At 38.6% G+C, this 24,237-nt stretch overlaps 1 protein-coding gene across 8 annotated transcripts in view; it reads right to left on the minus strand.

Moving 5' to 3' along the window:
• The window catches only part of ELAVL4 (ELAV like RNA binding protein 4), a 169,427-nt gene that overhangs the window by 88,857 nt on the left and 56,333 nt on the right, over positions 1–24,237 (minus strand). Inside the window, exon 1 of one of the 8 annotated variants that reach the window (XM_089300718.1) lies at positions 17,216–17,398. The exons of 1 other annotated variant lie outside the window; for it this stretch is intronic. In XM_089300718.1, coding sequence (XP_089156844.1) covers positions 17,216–17,263 — 48 coding nt within the window. In that variant the 5' untranslated portion in view covers positions 17,264–17,398. Of the gene's footprint in view, positions 1–13,174; positions 13,498–13,939; positions 14,214–17,215; positions 17,399–24,237 lie in introns of those variants that run through there. 6 more of the 8 variants (XM_089300721.1, XM_089300720.1, XM_002715104.6 and 3 more) reach the window with 6 other exon arrangements.

Raw genomic sequence — 24,237 nt, forward strand, 5'->3', positions numbered from 1 at the left:
ACTGTCAGCAAGAACAGTGATTCTCAAACTTTTCTGGTCATGAACCAACAAGTGAAAAAAAAGAAAAAAGTAAGATATTTTGAACGCAGCAGCTTCAAATCACAACTTAGAACGAAAGGTAACTGAAACAGAAGATTCATGAAATAAAAATACTTACTTTAAGGTAAGTACCATTCAACGATATTTTCTTTTCTGTTTCAGTCCATTCTATCATTGCATTGTTTTAATGTTTTTTAAATGCTGGTTCAGACCCAATAAAACAACTATAAGCAAAACCACAACCTAATATTGCTATTCTGTTCACTAACATGTATTAAAGATACAGTTCAACTGAGCCTGTGATTAAGCTCTGAAGTTTTATTAATTCTATTTTACATTAAGAAACCGAATCTCAGGGGCTGGCACTGTGGTGTAACAGGTTAAAACCCTGGCCTGAAGCACTGGCATCCCATTTGGGTGCTAGTTTTAGTCCTGGCTGCTCCTCTTCCAATCCAGCTCTCTGCTATGGCCTGGGAAAGCAGAAGATGGTCCAAGTCCGTGGGACTCTGCATGCACATGGGAGACCCGAAGGAAGCTCTTGGCTTCGGATCAGCGCAGCTCTGGCTGTTGCGGCCATCTGGGGAGTGAACCAGCAGATGGAAGACCTCTCTCTCTGTCTCTACATCTCTCTGTAACTCTTTCAAATAAATGAAAAATAAATCTTAAAAAAAAAAAGAAACTGAATCTCAGAAAGTATAGGTGACTTGGGCTAAATGGACTCCCAAAAGTCAATGACAGATCTAAGATTCACAAGTTTTCTAACTCTGAAGTTAAGGAAACTTAAAAAACAACCCCCACCCCCCATAAAAGCCAAATTATGATATTATGATTATGATAAATCAACGCAATAAATGCATACTGAGTATTCACTATGTACCAGACACTGAAATAAGAAGGCATTTGACACAATCTTTGCCCTCCAATGCTAACTGAAGGTCATCAGATAAGACCTAACTTAGAGGTCAGAGTGTTGTGGTCAAGTCACTGCTTGGGATGCCTGCATCACATATCAAAGTGCTGGTTCAATTCCTGGCTGCTTCACTTCTAATTGAGCTTCCTAATATGCCCAGGAAGTCAGTGAAGATGGCTTAAGTACATGGGCTCCTGCCGCCCATGTGGGAGACCAGGATGGCATTGCTGGCTCCTGGCTTTGGTCTGGCCCAGCCAAGGCTGTTACAGGTATTTATGGAGTGAATCAGCAGCTAGATCTCTCTCTGCCTCTCTGCCTTCCAAATAAAATGAAAACAAATAATTTTTAAAAATACCAAAATCAGAAAAGTTAAGTGACTTAGTACACATACTTGTAAATCTAAAGTGGGTATTTTATATATTATTTATTTATTTATTTGAAAGGCAGAGTTACAGAGGCAGAGGCAGCGAGAGAAACAGGTCTTCCATCCATTGGTTCACTCCCCAAACAGCCACAGTGGCTGGTGCTGGGCCAGTTGGAAGCCAGGAACCTGGAGCTTTTTCCAGGTCTCCCACGTGGGTTCAGGGGCCCAAGAACTTGGCCAATTTTCTACTGCTTTCCCAGGACATAGCAGAGAGCTGGATTGGAAGTGGAGCAGCCAGGAGTCAAACCAGCGCACATACGGGATACTGGCATCGCAAGCGGCAGCTTTACATGCTACACCAGTGCTGGGCCCTAAAGCGGGTATTTTTTAATATAGGGGGAAATAAGCTAATTCCGCACCCACTACCACCTTCTCTTTGACCATCATTTACTCTACAGAATGAGCACTGGTAACTGTTGGCTAGAGCACACAGTGTACTCTTCTAATGGCACATTTCTTTACCATCTGAATAAAAGTTGGTATCTTTCATTCTAGTGCTTTCTGACAAGTAACCCTAAAAGTAGTCCTCAATGTGACTTCACCAATGATTGTCATCATCGTAACATCACAGTATGTTCAGAAGAATGCTCTAATGCCAATTCTTAGCTCTCTAAGTAACTGATATTTAATTTAGAAAAGTCTTTAGGATGCTTTTACTTCTGAGATATTGTCACTTAATAAAAAGAGAGGTCTAGCCCCTGAGAAACAACCAGGAAACAACAGTCCTTGATCTAAAACATTTCATAGCTACTAATCCAAAGTAGAAACCAAGTTAAAATACTGAACCTTCCTAAACCATAACTTTTACAACTGTCTCTCTAGCTTTACCTTTACACAGCCTATATTGCATTCACACCAAGCTACTTACAATTCCTTAAACAAGCCTTGTTAAGTTCCCATCTCTATGCCTTCATTAATACTATTCCTTCTATGTTGAATCCACCTTGCTTATAATTCTTCTGCTAATCCAGCTTCCTGGCTCAACTCAAAAGGTATTTCCTCCATAAAGCCTTGTCTTCTTCTTCTAACAAGTATCTCCCTCTTCTGTATATTGTACCATCTCTGCCAAAACACTGCCTACATTTTGTTTGTCATTATCCTTATTGATACTCATATTTTAATACATATTATAATATCTATTAAATAACATGACATTCTAGGAGGCAACTAGATTGTGCTTCCTATACAACAAACATACAATATACATTTCCTGAAACTGCATGGAAAATTTAGATCTAGAAAGGGAATTACCTTTTGTTCCTTTACCCAAGACAGGCGAACTTTGGCCAACCTGGACATATTCCCAGATACTCTGGAGTGAAGACTTTTCATATTGTTAAATATTTAACCTGAAGCAAGCAGTTGAGTTTTATTTTTGAAAAAAGCGGTTAACAGTACCTGTCTTAGTTACATTAACAAGATCAAACTGACAACATAGAGCAAATATTATATAAGGCTAAGTGAATATGAGATATGATCTCTATGGTCACAAATCTGTTAGAACAATCAAAGTTCTAGAATGTAAACTGCTCCTCTGTTCTAGGAAAACTGACAGAACCTGAAGTATACCTCAGGAAGTGTACTGTCAAGATTACACCAACCCATGTCTCCAAAATTCACTAACTAGAGATCTTTTTAAGAGTTCTTAGTAAAGCTCTTCTAAACTTGAAGTTTTTCCTTCTTGTGGCAAATCTTAAGCCAGAAATATAAATTCAAGATTCAAGTACTGTCTTAAATATAGATGAAGTTCCAATTTTTTAAAAATATAAACACCTACCTAGCAACACAATCCTAAGAATATACATCTGCTTCTTATTTTGCCCATTTGCCTGCTCAAATCACTCACCCAATTATCTCCTTTTGGCCCTTCATTAATAGAATTGGATTTTTCTAGTCTAAAATCTAGAGAAGTATCTCCTATACTTTCCTTTCTCCAAAATGTAGCCTTCTCCCTTTTTATAAATATATTTCTTCCCATATAAGCATAGTCTAAAACTAAGAAAATACCTTCTAAGAGCTTGTACACCACACACAAAACCTACACACATAAACCTGCAAAACCTTTTATGATTTTTGGTGAAGCTTTGAAATACATAGACTCATGTGGAAAGAGAAAAGTCCTGTTATCTATTTCATAATAAAAGTTGTTTGCTTTTTTTTTTTTTTTAAAGAAATGAAAGTACAGGGCCTGGAAAACAGCAGTCATGGGATCAGATTAACTTACAACCCTTTCCCATAGGTGAGTTATTCATTTATTTAGAGGCAGAGAGAGAGAGCGAGTGAGCGAGCTCCTATCCACTGGTTTACTGTCCAAATGTCCACAATGGCCCAGACTGGGCGGGGGCTAGAGCCAGAAGCTGGAAACATAATCCAGGTAGCCCCTGTGGGTGATAGGAGTCCAACTACTTGAGCCATCACCACCACCTCTCAGGTTCCGCAGTGGTGGGAAACTAGAGTCAAGAGCTGGAGCTGAGAGATGAACCCAGGCACTCTAATGTGGGATGCAGATGTTGTACCTGCTAGGCTGAACACCTACTTCCTCTAAGGATTAAATTGAAGAAAAGAAGTAACTCCCACTCACATCCTTTCCATGACTGTATATGAAGTGAAATTCAAAATCTGTGACAGTAAACGATGTTCTAAGATTGTGTTTTCAGTTTAAGTCTTGAACCCCTTCAGGAATAAATTCTTTTTATTTCTCCATTCTTTTTTTTTTTGGACAGGCAGAGTGGACAGTGAGAGAGAGACAAACAGAGAGAAAGGTCTTCCTTTTGCCGTTGGTTCACCCTCCAATGGCCGCCGCAGCCGGCGCATCGCGCTGATCCGAAGGCAGGAGCCAGGTGCTTTTCCTGGCCTCCCATGCGGGTGCAGGGCCCAAGGACTTGGGCCATCCTCCACTGCACTCCCGGGCCATAGCAGAGAGCTGGACTGGAAGAGGGGCAACCAGGACAGAATCCGGTGCCCCGACCGGGACTAGAATCTGGTGTGCTGGCGCCGCTAGGTAGAGGATTAGCCTATTGAGCTGTGGCGCCAGCCTATTTCTCCATTCTTAAAGGTAAAGCAATAGGTCTCAATTTAGAATAATTCGTCAATCTATTTATCACGCTTTTTATTTCCCCCTTGAGAGTCTTGGAAAAAGGGCACAAATTTAGGTTTGGCCTGACACCCCCTGCTTCCTCATTTCAAATGTATGTAATCAACAACTATGTCAGGGTCTTTGCAGTGGTTTTTCCTTCTTTTTTTCCCCCTTCAAATAGGAGGGTACTAAATTGAAGGCCAGCATTCTGCTCACATCCCGTATACCTCTTCAGTCAATCTGATCACTTCTAGAGCTGTTTGCACTGCCAAAGTCATCCATCATCCTGCCTCACTAAGCAGAGGAAGTAAAACTGATGGCAAGTTAGAAAAATCTCATTAAGCCACTTTTTGCCTCAACCTCTTCACCACTCCTTGAGAAACAGAACTTCAAAATTCAGCCTACGAGGAAAACAAAGGGATATAGAAGAAAAGCTAATGTGGTGAAGTGGCAAGATAGATTCAAAGTAAGTTGGTTTCTTGGCAAAAGTCAAAAAACTATCAATTAAGCACAACCCTTCTCTTATTCTTTCTCAGTGACTTCTAAATTACCTACCAGGCTATTTCAAGAAATTTAAAAAAAGCACTGGTTAAAATTAATTTTACATTCATCTATTTTCTCTTGATAAATAAATTCCAAGTTAATTTTAACTGTAAAGGAGATCATGGGTGTACTTTGCAATACCTTATAAGGATGCAAAAAAGAAAAAAAAAGTTAATAACAGCCACACAATTCCAGAGAAATGGTGAGGTCTTGTCTGTGTTGGAAAGCCACTGTGTCTCACCATTATCGCCCACCCCCCGAGTGCTCAGGAGAGGATGGAGACTATGAGAGTTGCATGCAATGTCACTTCCCAGGACATCTGCCATAGGCAGACTGGTCTCTTCCTGGGGAAGGACCTTTGCCAACGGACAGAAAGACTGACAGACTGTATGGTACCTAACATTGTCTAAGCACATTCAGTTTTCAGGATGCATCTATGACTGATGACTTCAAACACTTTTCTCATCTGACTCCCATCTTCAAGATAAAGAAATTGAGGTTCTGAAAGTTGAAGTTCCTCATCTAAGAACACTCAATTATAAATTAGGGTAAGTCAGGATTTTGGCTCACCTCTACCTGACTCTGAGGTCCTTTGTACTAGAGAGATTGTTAAGCTAAAGAAGTCTCCTCAGAGGCTACAGGAACACTTGAAGTCCCCTGGGGCCAGAGGTAAATTCGTGGCACTGAAGCTTCTGAGCTGGCCCTGCCAACAAAGACACAGAAAGAGTGGTATCCGGTAGAAACAAATCTGTTTTTCCTGCATGTGTACAAATCAATATAACATGTTTTTAATCTCATCTGCACACTGCCCCTCTGGGTCCTAATCACAGTAACCTGGTTGATTTCAGTATTGGAAACTTTTCCACTGTAAAAGTGATTAAAATATAATCAATATAGAAAGTTATTCTCCCCCAAAGAAACCTAAAACAGAGCAACTCCAAAATAAAACCAATTTACATATTTTAGCCCAAATTAAAAAGTAAAAGCTAAGGATTCCCTTTTAATATACTGAATAATAAATGCACATTTATGTAAAACTTCCTTTGGGGAACAGTTACTATGAGGACAACTTTCCCGATATTATTCATAAGTATCACTTTTGTTTTGGTGTTACAGTAAGAATCTGGACTTGTGGGAATTGTACTGTCTGTACCCAGTGCATCAACAGAGATAATTAATGTTGAAGACATGTACAATATCCAGAATTTTAGATGTGTGGTTGGCTGTATTACAAACAGTAACATAAGAAAGGATGAGTCAAAGCTGGTCAAAATCGCAAATTGCAGAGACTTAGTCGTTTATTCCATTTTAAGTGAGCACTTTCCTAATGAAAGTTTCATTAGTAAAGACTGCAAATTCTCAGCCTTTCCACTCCAGACTTTTAAATAGCACTTAGAGCTAAAGTTTATCATTAGAGCCATATTTACTACTGCTGCATCTTCAAAGGGGACACTAAAAAAAAAGTTCAACTAAGGTTGTTATTATTTTTATTGTACAAATTAGAAAGCAAAACTTTAAAAGGTTTAGACTGGAAGCATAGGAAAATACAGAATTCTTGAGAAGACATTATTGGCATATCCCATGACACACTGGAGGTCACAGCCATCAATCTACACTTCCCTCCACTCCAAGTACATGGTAGCTAGATGCGTATGACAAGAAACTGTGATTTCTCCTCCACTATCAAAATGCCAATTTGCACATGGGCATGCCAAGAAGGTCAACATCTGCCCAGGTGCTTCTGGAGGGAAAATGAGGAAAGGTATTCAAAGAGTCATTTTTTTTTTTCTGTAAGAAGCAAAGTGTTCCTATTTTCTGTAAAATTAACAAGTTCCAGCCAAGCTCCATGTTCAGTTGACTGAAAGACAAGTTCCTTCCAACTCTGTCAACTTTACTTTTTCCTGAGATTGAACATCTGGACAAACAGAACCCTTAAATGTCCAGAAGGTTTTTTTATTTCTACCTTTTGAAATCATGCTTAGATTCATATGAATACAAATAAACATCTCTCCATGCCTCCTTGAATGTCCCAACAGATCATAATTTGACACAAACCTCACTGTGAAATGTTCAACCTCAAAATCCCTTATCTTAACTATCCTAAATGACAAGGACTTATCCTCTAATGACATCTTTTAATCAGTGTCAAAAGAAAAAAAGAATAGTGACCTTCAAGTCCATGTTCCAAAGAAATGAACATATTAAGTCCTCAAAAAATGCATCTTCACCCTACCACAAATGATAGCTATTCTCCCCTCTTCCAGGCCAGCTCTCTGCTATGGCCCGGGAGTGCAGTGGAGGATGGCCCAAGTCCTTGGGCCCTGCACCCGCATGGGAGGCCAGGAAAAGCACCTGGCTCCTGCCTTCGGATCAGCGCGATGCGCTGGCTGCGGCAGCCATTGGAGGGGTGAACCAACGGCAAAAGGAAGACCTTTCTCTCTGTTTGTCTCTCTCTCACTGTCCACTCTGCCTGTCCAAAAAAAAAAAAAAAAAAAAAAAAAAAAGGTTGTTGGCAAGACGACTTCAAGGGCTAGTTGTTATAAGAGAGTAGACAAAAGTAGACCGTAACTGATTCACAGAAGCAGGAGAGGATTCAAGGCCACCACAGTGCAGACTGAGGAAACTGCATGATGGGGTTTATTTCTTAGCATTTACCATCTTGGCTGGGATTGTTTCTCTGCTTCCTATATCCTGAAAAAAAGAACTAAACTTCCCATAAAAAATTATGAATTAAATTTTTTTAGTTTACAAGGAAAAATTTAAAAATTAAGATTGAGTTTCAATGTTATCTTTCAAACTTGAAGTACAAGGAAAGTTATTTTCAGATGAACCTATGACATATAATTTTTTCCATTAAATAGTCACATATGCTAGTTTTGCATTTTACTTTTGTGGTTAAAAATAAAGCTTTCCAGAGACAAAACACAAAAATGCAAGCACAACGATTACACTGACCTTATTCTTCAATTTTTTTTTCTTTTACTGCTTTCTCATTCAAAATTTATTTAAGAATTCCTTTATGGCTCTCAGCATTTCTTGATCCTTGTAGAGGGGTATCCTTTGTGGGTCGGGGATTATCTCTACAACAAAGATCTGAATAACAAGCCTCCCTAAAGCAAAAATGGTCAGTCCTAAAATGGTCTAGGTAAAGGAAGAACCTCAAGAGTAGGGTAGGGAGTAAAAGATAGATAAATAGACATATTAAGTTACCAGCCTATTAGGAGCACTGATATCACATAAATTATTTGTTAATGAATGTACAAAGAACAACATAAATATTATGATTAAGCAGAGTAGATGTGAACATCCAAAGCAAGCTAGCTGGCTGACTGCTTTTGTATGTTTTGCTCTTTTGTAACAATTTCATTTCAAAAGTGCTTGATTTCTAACACTGATGATCCAAAGCTATTGTGAACACACCACTTGAATACTTAATGAAGTAAACAACAAACAAAATGGCTTGTCTTGCCTGCCCCCAACCAGCATCCCAAACTGGATACAATTAAAGGTGTGAACAAGCAAGCAAGGAAGTAATGAACCTGCAAAGTCAAGGTTCTGAGAAATTATCAGGCATCCCGCACTGCACTAGTTCAAATCTATCACTCATCTCCTATACTGGAAAGGCACAGCTCCACATGTTGGTGCCTCTTTCAACTCTTGTCCTCCAACCCTTTTATTTTTCATTTTCATTGCTAAATAGCTGGTTTAAGACAATTACTGCTTATGATAACTTCTGCCCACCCACAGGTCACCGTTCTTTCAACCTTAGAAAGTCACTGACCTATAAAAATACTATGCTTAAAATATGCTATTTCAAAAATGCAAGAATGTTCCTAAAACACAGACACACACACACACACACACACACACACACCAAAGTACAGGATGTTAACATGATCACTTTACTTCCTCCTTACTTTTACCAATGGCGACTAGATTCAAATGCCTTCAAAGAAAACAATCTTCCCCCCTCCCTCTCTATAGATAGACACATATTTTAATTTGAACCCAACCCCTGATTGAAAGGGCAGCCCTTAGCTCACAAATACTGTCCTAAGTTTGTATGTTTATAGTTTCTCAAGTGGCACTTGATAAAAGGTGTTTGGTTACTAATAGGTCTGTAAGGCCTGGATATATCTTTTTTGATTAAAATTTGAAGTTTGGGATTTTTTGAATAGGAAAATTCTTGGAGCTCATGAACAGAAGCAACCACTTATAGGAAGAAGCTCAGTTTGATTTTCTTTCCGTTTATAGTTGCACATATACTTAAATGTAAATGTGTATGCACATTTGGTAATACCAAATAAGGAAAACCTAAGACAGGCCCAAGAATCCAGCAATACACTGATACATAGGGTCTTTCTCCCTCTATTTTTTCCACACACATGCCACATGCTTTCCACATATCCATCAAATGCATGGAGGGATGCATAGTGAGCAATAAAAGGTTGACTTTACTTTCAAAAGAGAAACTTAGCAATTCTTTACAACATGCACTCTCAAGTGGAAAATAGTAAGATAAAAACTTGAGATTGGTCATGTCCCTTTTTACCCCCAAAACTTCCAATGACATTGGGAAAAAATACTGCATTGCAGCATTTGCCTGCACATACTCCTGTTTGTAGCATCCGCTGGCCAGCTCACCAACAAATATATATCTTAAATGTCCCGGCATAGAAATTAAGTGTCTGGTGGCCACAGATCATTGGAACTGATGAAGAAATTTGTCAAGCCCAAAGCACTTCTATCCATGTACAATGACCTCTGTCAAGACCTCTATTCCTTTTTTGTGGTACACAAAGGTAATTTGTTTCACTTTCTTAAAAAAATTAGAATAAGGCATTAAGATGCCAAGGGCTAAGTGAAGCAGTATATTTCTTCTTAGAAGGAACATTATTTGGTCTACACTTAAGAAGAGAATCCACCCCTCAATAAGAAGATAAGTGAAAAGGGAGGAAATCAAACCAAATAAAAGGACTTGCCTTGAGGAAACCCCTTCATTGTTCACAGTAACTCTAACTTGAGAAAAACACCTCAATTCACCCACAAATCCTTTTAGAGATATTGAACATACACACACAAAGCACCATTCATGCAATGATTTCTAGATTTGAGATTTCAAATAGACTATCCCCAATATATAGCCTACCTTTAAATTATCTAAAGTCTGACATGTGTCAAATTCTATTTCAAGACTGAGTTTTGAGCTAAAATACAAATGTATAGTTCATTTTCTTTTTTTCTCTCTTTTTTAAAAATACTCTGTTGTTACTATCTCAGGACATTCTGGCCATCCTCATAACAAACCTCTAATATTCAAAGGGCCTAGGAAGGGCTACAGGGAGAGAAAAAAGTTTTAAGCCTTGGCAAAAATCATCGACAAAAGCAAACCCATCTTATCTGGCCAGGAGTATGACTTGAATGAACAGCACTTAGGAATGAATGGGACTGAGATTACAAATGAATGGTTAAGTTGTTTATTTGGCTTTTTTTTTTTTTTTCGCGAGATCTTAAAATAATCTTGCAAACCAATGATTCAAAAATTCAAATATTAAGTGATTTAGCCATTATATTACTATGAGATATACAGACATTGTGTTCATTAAACTGCCATGTAGTCAAATGCTTGTTACACAAATATTTCCAGTCAGATTTTCACTTCTTGATAAATGTACACTCCAGCCTTGTGCACATCTCCACATGCAGGTAGTAGACATTAATATTTTTAAGACAAAGAAGCGAGAAAGGTCAGCAGCAGAACCACGTGTCTTTTTTACAACCCGAGCCAAGAATGACAGTTAGTATGGAAATTATTTTCTTCTAACTAAAAATTGCCCCAAAATTCTCAGAAAATACAAAAAGAATATGTTAAGGATAACAAAAAAAAAATCCTATTTTTAATGACAACATAGCGTTTATGCACTTATCTGAGAGCAAAGTTCAAATGTCTGACCAAAATATGTTCATTTATTTTTATCTCATAAACCAAAACAAAAATTTTAAGTATCCTTGTAAAAACACAAAACAAGAAGCAGCATCTAAAAGAAAAAAAATGGGTTTGGGGTGTGAATGTGTATGTATGTGTTAATTTGCAATGGAGAGAGTAAAATTTAAGAGTACTTTCAATAAATCCAGTTATATTTCCTAACCTTCTAATGTATTTCAGTGTTTTTAATATCTCTTTTTTTGAACTTAAAATTAGCTGTTGGATAATGTATCTCTTTTGTCACTCATTAAAAAATCAAAAACTAAAAACAAAAACAAAAAAACCCAGATCACGGTCAATTGTTTTTACACTACCTCCTATTCACCCAAGTCCTATATCTTTCAGTCCTGGTACCCACCATCATGGGAAAAGAGACTACTAGTAAAACACACTCAGAAAAGCCAGAAACGCCTATCACTCAGGGCACACATGGATCCCACACATTCAAACACACACATACACACACACACACACACGCAATCAGCTTTTTCACTCAGTTAATGTCAAGACCAGAACCAGTACCAAATACTAAATGGAAGGCAGTGGTTGTGAGGTACAGCCTGAAGGATCTGATGGCTGGAGGCATGGGGAGGAAAGGGAAGCAAAAGGTTAGGATACTGCTTTTCATTTGCTATTTTTAAAACTAATTTTTACTTGGGATATAAAATGAGAGACACAATGAACTCCCCAGAACTACAGTATTAACATGATTTAATAAAAGCACCAGTATCACCTAACACAAAAATCATTGCTTGGAATAAGTCTGTTCTACCAATATTTTTCCTATGAATATTTGCTGGAAATTTCTAAGAAATCATTTCAGAACCTATCAGCTGTGGGAGTTCACTATTATGCTTCCGTCAACTTCATTCAATATAATTTACATTTTTTTCAAATGGCCTCACAGGATTCCTTGCGATTTTTTGCACGTACAATTTCACAGCAGGGAAAAGGGGGAAAGAACGGGAAAAAAGCAAGATCCTTACCCTCCCTTCCCCCTCTTCTCTGTTTTTTAAACAAAACAAAACAAAACAAAACAAAACAAAAAAAACCAGGGAAGACAGAACAGATGCTTAAAAATAGATTTCTAAAAATCACTGTAAACCAGAGTTAGAAACGTAATTAACACCTATTTATAAAGAATAATTAAAGTTGGGCCAGCCACAAAGAACAGCAAAGATAATCGAGGTCTTGTCCCCCCACCCCCCTTTTTTACACTGTTTGCAGTGTGTTCTCATGATAGCCACCTGCTCCCTACTCAGCTTCTCCTCTGTTCGTTTCCCCGGCAACCTTTCATTGGGTTTTCCTCCCAGCTATCGCTTTCAGTTGGGCTGCTCGGTCTAATCTTATTTGTTTTACACCCATCAAAACAAGCAGCCAGACAAAGGCAATCCTCTAAGAATGGGAAAAAGACCATAGCTTTGTTATAACATCTATGCAGAGCAAAAAGTCCTCCCCAGGCTTTTCTAGCGAAAAATAAGTGAGATGGATATGAATTTACAGCCTCCCCCCATACCCAGCTCTGAAGCCTGGTGAAAATTCAAAGTCAAAGTGGGCACTCGTGGCATCCGATTGTGCCATTTTGTGCCATATCTTCGGGGTCAACATCAGGCGACAGAAGCAGCACTCAAGGAGTTTCCCTGCTTCTTTTTTCAGAAAAAGATGATGCTAAAAATAGATTTACTACTTCGGCAGAAAGGTTTTCCACTTCCCCGACCACATCTCAAAGTCCTGTTTCACAATTGCATCTGCTGGTACTAAATCCTACCTCCTCCACCCCTCATTCCTAGCCTTCCCCATCACTCCTAGCATGAGACTGAAAAAGAAACGTGCCTTTAACTTTAATAGTCATATAATTCTGTTGAAGGCTCACAGAGGCATTGGACACGCCAGCCAACAGTGACGGTGACATTGTGATTGTCAAAAAAGACACCAACCTAGCTTGGCTAAAATGTGTGTTCGATAGAAGGGGTAGTATGTGTGCCTAGTGTGCATGCAGTGCCATTATATTTGAAGGTAAATTCTGCTTTTCAGAAAAGAAAAATACTAATAAACACACACACACACACACACAAATGATCAGCACAGTGATTTACAATGCACAGTCCACCATGCTTACACACACACACACACACACACACACATACACACAAACACACGGCTGGACCCTCAAGCTCCCTTTCTCTTTTCACTTACCATCTTCAAGCCATTCCACTCCATCTGTGATCAGAAGAAGATGGACCCTCACACAGTGTGTCAAAAGCGGAAAGGAACGTTATGTAAAAGCTGACATTCCTTCTTACAGAGCTGCTGCCCAGAGAAGGAAGCAACAACTCAACACGCCAGGCACCGCTACACATACAAGCCGCCTCCTCTTTTTTATGAGGTCATGACAGGAAACTCTTTGAAATACAAGATGCAGCATTTACTGAAGCCCAAATAAATCACTCTCTTTGCTGTTTTGACTGCGCAGTCCCTCGAAACAGAACTGCCCATCTCAATGTTCGGTATCCAGGAGCTGTCTCTCAAGGTTTAAATTTCCAGCACAGAAATGGAGAGATTCCTAACCCTGCTGCATCCACCCCCAGCCCCACAAAACCCAGGCAACTAGACAAATCCCCTCTCCTGTACAAAAAGAAAACCCTTCTTTTGCCATTATGGTCTCAAGTAATACAACCTCATTCAACAAATCAGCAATTATTTCAGCTCACCCCCCACCCCCACACCTTTATGTTGAAGGGAAAACTGACAACGACCTGTTAAAAATGACAATCTATCTCCCCACTGCTTTTCAATAAAAGGACCTACCCGCACTCGCTACACAAAAGACATAGTAAATGTAGGAACCAAACAGCAGCAGAGAACTAAAACTCTTGTGCAAGCATAAGATTGGTCAAGGTGTGGATGCTTTTCTTCCCTCCAGCAACACAAACAGCATATTATAAATCTAGTCATACCTACCATAACCATTCTTATTGGCAAATATTGGGTCTCGCAGAGCTTCGACTCTTCTCTTAAAATTTGCAAAGATTTCAGAATATATTTTTAAAATAACTACTATTGTTATATATATATATATTTAAAGATCCACAAAACACAGTGTGGATGATCGTAAAGTAAATCAATTATTTGGGTAGGTGGGCGGGGGTAGGAGAGAGAGGAAAAAAAAAAAAAAAAAGAAAGAAAAGGAGCAGTGAGCTGAAACCCCCGATTCTAGGATGTAGATAAGAACAACTGAACAGAGCCTTGCTGAAATTGGCTCGAAGCTTCCCCTTTTTACATCCATTTATGGGACCATCTGTCAGCCGAAGCCAGGATCTGATTGGCTGGGGAAACGCAGGAAGGCGTTGCAACATCAGGTGCTATTTAAATTAGCTACTGCCAGATTGACGATGTTAATGATTTGGTGACCTCTACAACAACAGAGACCAGATTTCTGAACTGCTTCTTGTGTCTGGTAATTAAGGCCCGGCTGAAGCAACAACAGCTATACTTGTATTTTTACCTTTCCCCTCCTCCTAGCTCAAAAGTACTGTAACAACTGCAGGTCACTGCAGGCTTAAAAACCCTAACAGTGGGAGTGTCCTCCCTTTTGCCTGTCCTGAGGGCTGCACTATCCCACCCCCTGATGGAGAGCTTTTGCAGCAGTAGAATATTTTCAACCACCTTATCTTTCTCGACAGTTGCTTTCTAGCGAAATGCATATTTAATGATCTGCCTCTAGGCTTAAAGATACAACAAAAGCACTTTAATGTGCTAATACATCTACATTTTAACTTTATTATTTCCCAATATTGCTGATTTTTTAAAAACCAATTCTCCTGCTGCTGCTAACATGGCCAACATTTCAAAAGCAAGGGAGTTCAGGATTCGGCTTGCTCCATAAACTGGGGTCATACAAGTTTGCCTCAGAAAACTATTTCCTAATAAACAATAAAGGAAAAAAATCTGGGGGGAGGAGGAGGGCAGCTGTCAGCCTCTACCTTTATGGCTTCAGTCTGAGCTTTTCAAAACAGAGAATGATGAATGATTTATTTAAATGAATTTATTTCTCAACTTGGATAGGGGCATGATCTGAATTTTTAAAAATCCACTAAAACGCATTATGCCCTTGCTTCCTCTACTGCTGCAGAGAGAAGTAAAACATGCTTTTGACAACAGCCTCATTTTATAACCTGTGCAGAGTGCTCATCTTGCTTAACTGAACAAGTGATTTGGCACCTATCCTTCAAAGGATGTCTTTTTATCTTTGGTCTTTATAAAGATTTGCAAAGAGACACTTCGCAAGTGTGTGGTGATGTATATAATTTGTCTGACTACTTTACACATTTCATAACCTCTATACTATTCAACTTTTAAAGTGCATATTTTTGTTTTGATTTCTGTTTTTAAAGTAGTTTATATTGCTTAACACTTATGCAAAAAGTTATCACTGTTTAACTCGTAATTTAATCATTTTGCTTCTCAATAAATACACAAAAGCAGCAAATATCAAAACATAATTCAACATAAACTTTAATCTTTGGCTGGAGTTGAGAGCAAAACAGGATTAGGCAGAGTACAAATAGAGGCAGAAAAATATGCTATCCTTCTGGGATTCAAAGTCTAAGAATAAATGAGTTTGTAGAAAAATCATTAGAAAATAACCTTTACATTTTTAAAGATTAAAATTAATCTCTTCATACTACTATTTCATGAATACATATAAATAAATGTATACAAGCATATGCATATATACATACATTTAAAAATACATGTGTTAATAAAAAAATATAACGTTTTAGGTATACTGCATGAACTATCAAACTTGAATATAAATAAACTTAGCTATTAGAAATGGAAATACATGAAGTATAAAAGTTAAAATGTAAAACATATAATTTCTTTGAGTAGAACAATACAGAATTAAGTAAACTTTTAAAACAATTTTTTTAGCAAATGTATAGAGTCCCATGAGTCAGGAAGGTATTACACTATTAAACAGTGTACTAAGGATGAACTCACAGGTTAAGTGTTCTAAATGGTTTAACATATATACATAGGATAGGTGCATATGCCCCAAATCAACAACAGAAACTCTGAGTGTGATCTCACTGATATCATGGTATTGTGAAAAGTAAATATTAACACAATGACGACAAATATATAAATAAAAACAGCTCACTTGGAACAAAATATTTACTTAGTATTTCTCTGGGTGTTATAAAAGATGAAATTGTTAAAAGCCTTTTTCTCCCATCCATACTAAACTCAGCACACTATAAGTTAACATTGAATATATCAAAAGACATTCTGATCATTTTTCTGAAACAGTAAGTGTATGTTTACAGTATTAAACAATTAGCTGGTTTTGCTAGGCTGAAAAATCTGTGCACTTTGTATATTGATCACTTCTCCCAAAAATCTCCACTGTAAAGTCTTTCAACGGAATCCTCAAACAAATGCACAAATGTCCTCAGAGGCCTTTTCTCTAAAGACAAAGGCAGAATCCTATTGTTGGGAAAAGTCAACCTTATTATCGCATTTCCAATAGTACCATTCATCTTTCAGAGTGAGGGGCTGACCGCTACATCAGTGGTGTGACATTTGTAAAGCAACAGATTCTCAATATATTATCTCAAGATTGAGGCAGGCGAGTCTCCCAGTCATGCATGATTTTTTTTTTCCTCCGCCACCATCCTCCACCACCACAGAAAGAAACTTGTATCACTCAAGCAGCTAAGGCAAACTAAAAATGCTATCCCAGAGCTGTGGGGCTGCCAGCGCTGCTGCATTCCTCTTACCATAAATGAGCAGTTTCTTGACTCATTAATAACAATTTCCCTTAAAAGGAGTAATCTCATATCAGTCAGCCCCTCGCCACCATGCACACATCCCAAAGGTTGCAGATATCTCAGCATCAGTCGCCGGCAGCCAGCTTTCCCACACAGAGTCCAGATGGACTGTACCAGAAGCCAATTCAGCGTTAATAACTACCTACTCCGCGCACTGGAGAAGCCTTACGTGGCACAATGGGCTAGGAAACAGCAGCCGGTTGAAACTGCAAATAAAAAAAGACAACCAGATTCTCCAAAAGCACAGAAAGGAAGGAACAGAAATGGAAGCATGAATTGTATTTCCTTGACTTCCAGGAAGAAATGAAAGAAGAATCCTTCATACACATAGGAAAAAAAAAATAAGGGGGGAATGAAAAAAAAAAAAACAGATGCTGCCCAGAAAAAAGTGACAAAATATTACCTCATTATTTAACAAAGCAGCATTAAGCGTCCTGCTGATTTCAAACATCTTGCCACAGATTTTGTTTTAAGAGAAACAGATAGAATCCTTTGCAAAGCACTCCGTCTGCAAAGGGTTCTTCAATTTTCTTGCGCACCACGGAACAGTCAATATATTATTTCCCTAGAGTTCGCACATTAAAACCTCTAGTCAGTGAGCTGAATTTTCCCCTTATCTCACACACAGTAGACTCCTGTTATATGTACTGCTCTCTTTGCGAGAGCAGCCTGCCCCAAACATGGCTGGTGTTTAAACTACTCTTTAAAGTAACAGTTCACTATATAACCACCAGGTGGGTAGAGTGCACAGATTCAAATGAACCATCTTAAAAGACTTTTTTTTTTCTCCCCTGGATTAGCTTTTGAGTGTAAGATGAGAAACACCAACATTTTAACATGAAAGATTGTTTCTCATGGTATCTTGTCAAAATAAATAAATAAAATTCTTCTCCTGACTTAAAGCAAGGAAGCAAAACAAAACAAAACACTGCCACCAATCCTAATAAGAACTGTGAAAAATGAAACACAAACAAGCTTTGTTTCATTTAGCAAAGGGTGAACACGGAAAATTTAATTAAGACAAGGGGGAAAACAAAAAACCCCATGGAAATATTTTCCTTTAGGAAAATGTGAAAAATACTGACACATATGATGAAAACTCAATTCAAAAGAGTGCATATGATGAAGCACATACAAGATGGAGGCGAGACTTTAAGGGTGCAATTTTTCATCTGAGCAAAACATTAAGTTTATTTGATATGGTCTTTTTCTTGATAGTAAATAACCAGAAGCTTAAAAGTAACGACACTAGGGAAAAAATCTTGGGCATCTCTTAAAAACACAATTATGTGAACAGTTAGAAACAACCACAAGAGCAAACCAATCATCTCTACCCAATGCTGTTCATTTTCCCTGAGATCTGCCTCGAAGTGGAACATTTCTGTAGTATACTATTTTGGATGTATAGCTAACTTGGCATCTCTTTTGTACCACTCTATTCCAATTAATCTTCTCCTCTGCCAGAAATACAAAGAATATCCAAAGTTCAAAGCTCTAAGTCATAGAAGTGGGATGCAAAAAGGACATAGAGTCACCTGAACACAAAATAAATTACATCACTTATATGGCCTTATTTTAAGGAAGATCTTACAGTTTACAAAGCATGCATGCACCATTCTTTATTCACATGTGTCTAAAACAGGAAAACACACATACAGATACCTGGGATTTTGTTTTCTTGGATGGATAAAATTAAAGCTCTGAAACTTCCACATCCTTTTGCAAACACAGATGTCGATACTAGTATTTTTCCAGCCCATCCAGGCAACATTTAGCCACACACAACAGTGCCTGTCTAGTTCATCTTTAAGCCAAGTCTGCATCATTTAATACCATTTAACCTCCTTGCATATATTAAGTTTCAAGTGACAATTTTTAAATGGGGAGTGAGAAGTAGGAGTTGCTCTCATCAAATTCTGGTTGTATGAAATAAGCTAATTTGTACACTCACCATATGTCTTAAACACTAATTAAAAAATGTCACTTTCTTCAAACACTAAAATGTAATCAGCCTAGTAAATAAAATATTCTTGCATTTTCTTGCCTTGGTGATAATTTAAAGAGTGTTTATCTCAAGGTAACCTCTCTATCTTGATTACCAAGGGAGACTTTTGATTTGAAAAGGGGAAAAAGAGATACTGGGGACTAGGGGGAATGAGAAGAGAAAACCACTTCTGTACACAGAAGCACAAAGGAAAATAAGACGAAGCGGGATTTTAAGGACCCATAGTCTTGCTACCCTAAGGCAAATCCAGCCAATCAATACCACCCATTGACGGTCTACCATCTGCCACACTACCCAGTGATGTGGCTAAACAGACCTGTTCCATATGACTGTAGCCGGCTCATTTTCAGGCGATTAGGGCAGTTCCAGAGCATTCACGTGCAACAGCACAAAACTCCAAGTCAGACTGAGCCTCCCTCTTCACACCAGTCCCTCTGAGCACAGCTGCAGACCTTTTCCTCCTGTTCCTGTTCCGGCTGTCTGGATTACCTCTTCTTGCCCCTCAACTGAATTAAAATGGAATGGGAAGGTAGAATGAACCACACACACACACACACACACACACACACACAGATAATTGCTGGCCCTTTTTCACTGTCATGCAGAAATCGGGAATTCCATGTGCTCAGCCTTAATATGATTACGGCACACAATTTAAATAGCGTCATCAGTGTCTATGACTTGACATTTTCCAGTGGTTCAATTTCTTTCTATCCTATCCTTCTTCCCTTAAAAATAACCTAAACTGCTGGCACGTCTTTCTTTAATGGAAATACAATCTGGCAAGACAATAGTATACTATATTGACAGGCTTTTTATAAAATTTAAAGCTTCATTTTCCTTTGTTGAATTATGGGGTTAATTTTTGTCCTTTTTCTGTAGAAATATTAAATCAGTTTTATAGGAAAATGTAAACAGACCACAGAGGCAAGAAAGATGTGCTACACTGGCATGAAGGAGTTTACCGGAAACATCAGGAATTCAATGTTGACTGTTCTCTTAGAGATATACGACCTGTGTGATGCTTTCCTCTTTCCTGAGTAGTTTCATTTACTAGATTTTGAGGAAAAAGCCAGAAGAATGCTGCTGTGCATGGAAATGTGATAAATGGATGTTTAGTCTGTTTAAATCACCAAAGTTCACCTGTGCAGGTAGACTGACCTAAGAGTAGATTCTTACTTGATCTTCCTGGTTTCTTTCCATACCCCTAGACCTTATGCTAGAACAGCAGTGGAAAGCAGGTTCTTTCCAGAATCAATGTATGCTGCTTTTTTCAGATGTGTCTCTGTACTCTTACCAGCACTAGGGTATCTTTCTGGGAAAGAAAATTGAAAGGACAGGAAAACTCTCTTAGAAAATTCCAAGAAAGGTAAGTACAAATTTATTCAACAATCCAGTTTAGGTGAAGTAATGGGCCTTTTCCCTGATATATATTCTTCATCACAAGAAAACTCTGTTGGATTAATGTGAAAACAGAGAGGGATTGCTGAAGATCCCTACATTAACAAGTCTGGGGGTCTTTTCATATCAGTTTAGATGAGCTTTCCTAGAAATACAGCAAAAGTGAAACAAATAAAAACATCTAATATAAAGTTTTACAAATCTAAATATGCTAACCAGATGAAGTATGGAGTAGCTATTTATACCCTTAAAAGATTTAGAGTTCAACCAGTTTAATACAATTTTGAAAATAGTATGAGGTTTAAAAAAATTCTCAACTCATTTATAATTCTGTAACTACCAATAAATGAATATTTTTTAACAGGCAAGGAAAGTGCATCTATAGGTGGAGTCTTCAAAAAAAATCATGGAAATGTATATTATGAAAAACACTATGCATGGATTTCAAATTTTTTTGCACCAAAATAAATTTATCTTTTAAGTCCATTTTTCCATGAACTTTACATAGTACTCTTGTAGAAAAAGGAGGAAGTAGGAAGAGGAGGATGAGGAGGAGAAGAAAAAGTGAAGTAGAGGACAGAAGACAGGCAGAGGAAGAAGGAATAAAGAAATAATAGGAGTTATTCAAAGTACAAATAAAAATCCTATCTTTTACAAGGAGTCTATTATACATCAAACATTGCAAGAGGCACTTGACAAGCACAATCAGTTAACACCATAGCAGTTATAACTGCTATTTCTAAGCATTCTTCTAGAAAGGTATTTTCCTTATCTAAAAGTAAAATCTCTCCATCACGTCACAGAATAATATGCTTAGTAAATGAGGCAAATGGGCTCAGACAGGAAGGGAGAGGAAAGGGAAGGTGGAAAGCATGTTCAATTGTTTTTCTCAGCTAAGAAAAGATCAAGAGTTTTTTTTCATGACGTGCTTTTGGCTAGGTATGTCCTCAAGATGCCTCATTTAATTTATCATTATAATAAGCCAGTAAATTCAGAGTAGGGGAGATACAAAGGATTAAAGCTGGAAAGCAGAAAATCTTTGAAGGAAGGATAAGTATCTGATTCAGAGTCCCCAACTCTATCTCCTCCTCTTCAAACCTGGCAAAACTTCCAGAGAGTAGCTGCTCAATAAACACTGAATTAATTTCTAAGTTCTCATTCAGATATGGTGAATGAATGGCGATCAACAGGTCTACCCATCTACACTCAACTATTATATCATGGCTCATTTCATTTGTTTTAATTAGGGGTCACTCAACATCTCCTTAGGAGAAAATAACACTTTCGGGCTCTGTAAGTCCTAGCTTTCTCATCAGTAAAATGTACAAATAACACTTCCCTTAAATTTTGTTACCAGAATTAAAACAAATATGGCTTGGAGGAGGTAACACTGTACATGATAGCGATTATTATTAAAATGGAGAACAGAGGAGGAAATGCATAAATTAGTTTATACTAGCTCTAATATAATTCAATCACAGTGAGAAATATATGGTACAAAGACTCAAAATAATTACAGAATAATAAGACAATAATAACCAACAAAGGTTAAAGAGTCTGTTCCAGTTCTAATAAAAAATGCCTGCTACAGATAAATACTTACTTAGTCCTGTGGGCAAAGTTCAGTGCTAAATTCTCGCTGTGAAAAATAAAAAGAAATATAAATCATAGTTGCCCATCTTCAAAGAGCTTACAGTCTATGTGGTTAGAAGCTTTCCTTTTCATATTGTTAAAAAAGAAAGTAGAAGAATAGAATAGCATAAAAATTAAGTGCTATAGTGCACAGCAAGGATACCATCTGCAGTGATGAAAGAAGGCTCCAGTAAGAAGCTGCAATTGAGGTGAGGTTTTTAAGAATGACAGAATTGGGGCTGTTGTTGTGGCACAGTGGGTTAGGCTACTGCTAGTGACACTGGCATCCCATGTTGTAGTTCAGGTTCAAGTCCTTGTTACTCAACTTCCAATTTAGCTCCCTGCTAATGCACCTGGGAAAACTGGTGGATTGTGGTATAAGTTCTTGGGCCCCTGCCACCTATGTGAGAGATTCAGAAGGAATTCTTGGCCGGTGCCGCAGCTCAATAGGCTAATCCTCCACCTAGCGGTGCCAGCACACTGGGTTCTAGTCCCGGTCGGGGCGCTGGATTCTGTCCCGGTTGCCCCCCTTCCAGGCCAGCTCTCTGCTATGGCCCGGGAGTGCAGTGGAGGATGGCTCAAAGTCCTTGGGCCCTGCACCCGCATGGGAGACCAGGAGAAGCACCTGGCTCCTGCCTTTGGATCAGCGCAGCGCGCCGGCCGCGGCAGCCATTGGAGGGTGAACCGACGGCAAAAAGGAAGACCTTTCTCTCTGTCTCTCTCTCTCTCACTGTCCACTCTGCCTGTCAAAAAAAAAAAAAAAAAAAAAAAAAAAAAAAAAAAAAGAAGAAGAAGAAATTCTTGGCTCCTGCCTTTGGCCTGTCCAGTCCCGGCCACTGCAGCCATTTGGGAAGTGAGCCAGTGAGTGGGTGGAAGATCTCTGTCTCTGTCTCTCCCTTTCTTTCCACTGCTCTGCCTTTCAAATAAACAAATAAATATTTTAAAAAGAATGGTAGGATCTGTATAGAAAATGCAGGATATTTCACATAAGAACAAAGGTAGAGGAAGGGACAGAAAAGGGATTTTAAGAGCCACATCACCTAAGCCACACCTCTTTAATCTATTTTAACCTCTTCTATTTGTTAAGGTTATAAACAGGGTAGGCACTTAGTTTAGAGGTTAAGGCAATGGTTAAGATTCCCATGCCCCACACCAGAATACCTAGGTTCAGTTCCTGGCTCTGACTCCAGCTTTCTGCAAATGTAGACAGCAGTAATGGCTCATGTGACTGGGTTCCTACCACCCATGTAGAAGCCCTGGATTGCTTTCCTGGCTCTCAGCTCTGGTCCCATTCCAGCCCTAGCCTTTATGAATATTTGGGAAGTGAATCAAAAGATGGGAGAACACCCTTTCTCCCCACCCCCAACTCTCTCTGGTTCTTTGGCTCTCTCTCTCTCTCTCTTGCTCTTGTTCTCGCTCTCACTGTGTGTGTGTGTGTGTGTGTGTGTATGGCTCAAGTCTCTCAAGTAAATAAATAAAAATATCTTTATAAAATATGTAAAATAAAAATATCTTTATAACAGAAGAGTATTATATATAAGGACTGTGGGAGGGCAGATCTCTTATTCAGTAGGTACTTTTTAAAAATTTTTTACTTATTTATTTATTTTTGACAGGCAGAGTGGACAGTGAGAGAGAGAGAGAGAGAGAGAGAAAGGTCTTCCTTTGCCATTGCTTCACCCTCCAATGGCCCCCGCAGCCGGCGTGCTGCGGCCGGTGCACCGCGCCGATCCGATGGCAGGAGCCAGGTACTTATTCTGGTCTCCCATGGGGTGCAGGGCCCAAGTACTTGGGCCATCCTCCACTGCAATCCCTGGCCACAGCAGAGAGCTGGCCTGGAAGATGGGCAACCGGGACAGAATCCAGCGCCCCGACCGGGACTAGAACCCGGTGTGCCGGCGCCGCAAGGCGGAGGATTAGCCAGTAGGTACTTTTATAAAGGGAACAAGAATTAACACTCATTGAGTATCCACTGTGTGTCAAACATTGTACCAGGTGCTTTGCCTATAAACCTCATTTAATTTTACCATTCTGAGATTTCCAATAAGGAAATTAAACATCAGGGAACTGAAGTGATTTTCTAAAGATCACATACCTAGTAAGAGGAAAATTTAGGTTTCATATTTACATATGTACAATTGCTGAATAAAATTGTCATATTCTCTGTGTTATTCTGTATCCAAAAAGTAACATTGAGAGTAATATCTTTGACATCTAATGACAGTTAAAACAATGACAAAAAACAAAGCAAAAACTATGCCTGTAATTTCAGGATTCTGCCACCAGATAGAACCGTGGTCCTGTGAGACTTAGAAGGGCAGGTTTACCTACTCTTATTTTGTGTGTGCTATTCTCTCTCTCATCCCTGGAAATGGAGTACAGAGTGC

This window comes from Oryctolagus cuniculus, chromosome 7, assembly GCF_051225735.1.
Source record: "Oryctolagus cuniculus isolate XC-2025 breed Fujian yellow rabbit chromosome 7, ASM5122573v1, whole genome shotgun sequence".
Classification (NCBI taxonomy): Eukaryota; Metazoa; Chordata; class Mammalia; order Lagomorpha; family Leporidae; genus Oryctolagus; species Oryctolagus cuniculus.